The 4,702-nt window shown below is 40.8% G+C and overlaps 2 protein-coding genes across 2 annotated transcripts in view; one reads left to right on the top strand and one right to left on the bottom strand.

Annotated features, from left to right (window-relative positions):
• Window positions 1–2,951, bottom strand: part of ero1b (endoplasmic reticulum oxidoreductase 1 beta) — a 17,532-nt gene extending 14,581 nt beyond the window's left edge. The window contains exon 1 of the mRNA XM_087172214.1: window positions 2,480–2,951. Coding sequence (XP_087028340.1) covers window positions 2,480–2,644 — 165 coding nt within the window. The 5' untranslated portion in view covers window positions 2,645–2,951. The remainder of the gene's footprint in view (window positions 1–2,479) is intronic.
• Window positions 2,952–3,755: 804 nt separating this feature from the next.
• The window catches only part of LOC111650072 (zinc-binding protein A33-like), a 4,642-nt gene continuing 3,695 nt past the window's right edge, over window positions 3,756–4,702 (top strand). The window contains exon 1 of the mRNA XM_023399854.2: window positions 3,756–4,073. The gene's annotated coding sequence lies outside the window, so the exon portion shown is untranslated. The remainder of the gene's footprint in view (window positions 4,074–4,702) is intronic.

The following is a 4,702-nucleotide window of genomic DNA, read 5'->3' as shown; positions in this document are numbered from 1 at the left end:
CAGCAGGAGGTCCAGCAGACAGACCGACCGCCACCTACCTGCACATACATAATACATCCAGCACGGCAGCAGCGCCGCCGTTACCTGAGCCCGTACAGGTGATCCTGAATCCAGACCTGATCAACACACTCTTCGGCTTCAGCTGCTGACGTGTTAAATTCATGAGACAAATGCGTTTGACCTGAGGAGCAGCTGAACAACCCCAATGTAAACTGGAGAAGATTAAGTTCAGTAAACACAGGGAGGTATTAAAGGTGGGGCGGTAACACCACCAGCTCGTCGTGAGGAGGCTTTGGGTCGTCCTATAGAACAGGTAACAGCTATGACCTGTTGTAAACATCTGGTGGAACCTGCTGGACAACAATGACAAACGTGTGGTCGGCTGCTCTGCTCCCAACACGAACACTGCTCACAGTTCTTTACTTTAGACCGTGAGCATCTAATCAGGGCTGTAACTCATTATTCATTTATTGTCTCAAATACCAGATTAATTGTGTGGTTGATTAAATGTCAGAAATAATAATAATAAGTCACAGTTTCCTACTGCTGGAGTTGACAGATCTAGAAGCCGTTTTCAGTCCGACCATCTGTCCAAAACCCAGAGACATTCAGCTTGTTGCTATAAAACATTTTGAAACCTATCTTGCTTAAAAGGACAAATTATAACATAATAGGTAACGTATTACTGTAGTAATTCAAAGTCTGGTCTTGTCTTACATTTGATCTGCTTCTCTGGTCTTCGGGTGGTTTGCAGCACCGGAGCTTTGCTCTTTTATGTCTCTTTTGTTTTTGCTATTTGCATAAACAGACATGCAAACGAGCTGAAGCATTGGATGACCAGCTCTGAAATGTTCAATCTATCATTGTAAATTGTGTATATTTAATTTGACACGACTGAAAACCAAAGTAGAACAATGAAAAGTCTCAAACTTTGCACAGTAACAGCTGGTTATGGTTTCACAGGAAGTGCCGTTATTACTAAAGTAGTACTTGTGCTAAGTTTTACTGTCTCTTAATTAGTTTTTTACCATATGTTTCTGTATATTCCCAACAATGTCCGAGGATATTTCCAGGAAAAAGAGAGGTATTTTTTTTAGAGGTGAAACAGGCACAATGTTCAGTTGGTAGATTTCCAATTAATTGTCATCAGGTCAACTGAACACAAAACATAGAATTCAACATACATGTGATTTCCAGGTTTAATTGAGATTTGACATCACACTGCGAGTTCTTTTTCTGAGCCTTAAATAAGCATTTTGTCTATAGAGTTAAATGATCAGAGCAACATATGACGAAGCATATGGTGCCAGCTCTGGACACTGAGTTTCTGTGATAACTCAAACATGAAAAACACTGGTATGAATCTATTCTCTCCTACTTATTTAAAATCTTTTTTTCTTAGTCAGAATTACTTCCTGCTGCTCACAGACCTTCAGAAACGCCTGGAAAGTCTCACTGTGAAACAAAAATACTCGACATAAACCCAAACCACAGCTGACCTCTGAGTGCAGCAGCCCGCCGAGCGCCAGGAAAGGCAGGAGGAGGCAAAGTCCTCTGAGCATCCTGCTACTTCTTTTTCCTGTTTTAACTCCTTGAGGTTAAAACTTCTCCTCGGTGAACTTGGCGCCCATGTGCCTGAGCAGCAGCAGCAGCTCTGTCTGCGGGCTGAGCTGTCATTACAACACCTCCAGCCCCACGCTCGCCCGAGGCCCCGCCTCCAAACAACCAGCTGTCAAACGGAACCCCGCCCCTCGGCCGGCGACTACCGGCTTGTAGTCCTCCGTGAGCTCTGAGGACGTTAGGGGCGGTGTTAGCTGTAGGAGCGGGAGACTACAACTCCCATGAGACGGCGCGGGATGGGCGCTCCGCTACAGCCAATCAGAGTACACCACGCTTTTCTACTCGGTAATAGAAATACCATCAGTTTGAATAAAAATCTGAATCTGTGTTGGAGTTCAAACGTGTCATTTCGGATATTTTTTTTTACTGTAAAGCTTCACAATGACGAATATATTTATACGAAGAGATGGAAGTTAGTTACAGTCGTGTGTCACTTTCTCACGCAGTTAAATTGGACATTAATTATAGGTAAAAAACAATAATAAAAAGTAGTGTTAAGTTATTAAGTTGTACTTGGGTTTAATTTGGATTTTTACAAGGTTTTCATTAATTAAATTTAAAAAAAAAAAAAGGATTAAAGATATCTAAAAATAAAACGGTAATTATGTGACTGTGACACACAAACACAGACAGTGGTGAAGAGTTGGAGCTAGCTAGCATCACACATACACACACACACGCACGCACGCACGCACGATGACGTCAAATTAAGATGACAGTAGAAAATGCTAGAAGACTTCCTCAATGAAAACTGTAGTATCGTGTAGCCACGTTTAAAGCTTGACAAACAGTTAAAAAACCCCGCATTAAAGCCGCCCCGACCTCCCGTTCAAACAAGCCCCGTGTCGCGGTTACTCACGTGGCAGAGGCAGCTCTGGTCCGAGCTGTCCGCGGCTCCGCTCGGATGCTCGCTGTGCTGCGTTTGGGGTTTTACGTTGTTTTGTTGAAACCAACCCAGAACAAAGTTCCCGAAGAACCAGGCCAGCAGCAGAACACCGAACGCTTGTAAAGTTACTCTCCACATCCCTCGCACCGGTGAGGCGGTAAAACCAGAGAGGAATCAGCAGGATATTCTGCCTGTGTGGCGAGTTGGAAGAAGCTAACTACGGTAGCTTCGGGCTAGCTGAAGTTAGCATCCGCAGGCTAACAGTAGCTATAAAACCCAGAGCGGGTCGATGAACTGAGCAGCCCGGTGTCTGAGGACCCTCACACGGACATTCAGAGCTCTAACTCCGCTCACAGAACCGGGGTCACCGTGTGACGATTGTACATGTCTGGAGAAGTTTTTGTCCACCAGCTTCCACTTCAGTGTCAAATTAGCAAAACAAGAAGTTCTTTAACTTCCGGATAAGATTTTCAAAATAAAATGCCCGGACTCATCTACGATGAATAAATGAATGAATAGTAGTTTGATACAGAGATTTATACATTAATGGAAGCCCAGTTCCACGAGTCACCAGTAACAACAGTATTTATATACATACATACATATACACATACATATATATATACGGAACTGGGCTTCCTTGAATATAAGTATCACTGCATCAAACTTTTTTTCAGCCATTTATTCAGTCAAAATAAGTAAGGGGATTAACATAACAATTCTGCTTTTTCTCTCATACTGACATTTTGTGTAAAATCATATGTTATTTAAAATATATTTCAAATACTTCATTTAAAACAGTGTCAAATTTGCATGAACATAAGTTGTTTTTTGACTTGTAATTATTACATTTTAATTATGTATTAAAATATTTTATATATAAATAGTCAAAATGTATGGTATATATTTTTTGTTATAATAACTAACTTCGTCTTTTTTTTTCTTTTACTTGTGGTTTTACTGACTTCCATAAAAAGTAATTGGGTCTCCGGAAACGCAAAAAACATATTTTTCACAGCAGTACAGAACTTTCCTTATCAACGGTGGAAAGTACATACTCAAGCACCTTTATACCTTTACTCAAACACATTCAAACATAAAGACAAGAAAGTTTTGTGGCAGTGTTTTATTTTGAAAGTCACCTCAGAGTGTCTGAGGTTTGTAGCAGTCAGGTGTGTTTCCCTCTGTGTCCAGCAGAGGTCAGCATGACAGCACATCAGAGAGAGGAGAGTTTTATTCTTGTTAGTGAAAAGTGTTCAGAGTGATAAACTCACACTGCAGAGAAAAGCTGATGAAATAAGTGAGAAGTTTCTGATCTTCTGTCAAATGTCTGTCACTATAATCATGTCTGAGCCTGAAGCAGGAAACAAACCCTGACAAACAGAGCTGCAGTGAGAGGTGGAGCAACAGTAGGAACAGGTAAACTGCAACGTCACATTCCTGAAATGAAACTGAAAGTTAGTGAGAGCGACAGCAGAGCTGCAGTCGAGACGAATCTCTGTGTTTCTGTCTAAAGAAAAATTAAATAGAGTTGATCAGGATTTCCTCAACAACTGCTCAGATACTGGTGAGTACAGCTGATCATATTCACTGTGTTTCAACAAGCAGGAATGAGTCGACATGTTTGACTGTGGCTTTGTCAAGAAGTGACAAAACAGAGTCGCGTCTATAGTTTACATAACTCACAGAGAAATCCCCCTTGTTCCTTCATTTGAGTTCAGGATAACTAACAGACCAACAACCCAGCGTTGTTCTATGTCAGTTTACAGATTATCCCCCATTAAAGGTACAAATGTGGGAGTTTATTTTGGAATTTTTCTTAATTGATGCATTGAAAATACTTGATTATTATTTTGTAGTCTTGTCACCCTGGACTCAGATCTAACAGTTCTCATCAGGAATTATGGAGCAATGTGTTTTTAGAAATGCAGCCATTTTAATGTATAAATGTGGGTCTTTTAACTCTGGAATTTAAACAAATGCTTCATTTTTATAATGTCTGTGCCTCAAGTCAAGTCCAGGAAGTCCTGAGCAGTTTGTTTTGACAGCACCTGAAGTTTCAGAGAGGTAGCTGTGCAAAGTACAAAATGTGGTTCTTTAATATGTTTGCTTCTCTACTCTCTGTGCTTTCATATACAGTATCTTTATACAGCTGAACTCCCAGTAAACTTTTCTCGTTTACATGACTTTTATGAC

The sequence above is a fragment of the Seriola lalandi genome, unplaced genomic scaffold (assembly GCF_002814215.2).
Source record: "Seriola lalandi dorsalis isolate HSWRI2012SDOR001 ecotype SW California unplaced genomic scaffold, Sedor1 jcf7180002052125, whole genome shotgun sequence".
NCBI lineage: Eukaryota > Metazoa > Chordata > Actinopteri > Carangiformes > Carangidae > Seriola > Seriola lalandi.
The sequence above is the reverse complement of the archived record's forward strand: the minus strand, read 5'-3'. Positions and strand labels throughout refer to the sequence as shown.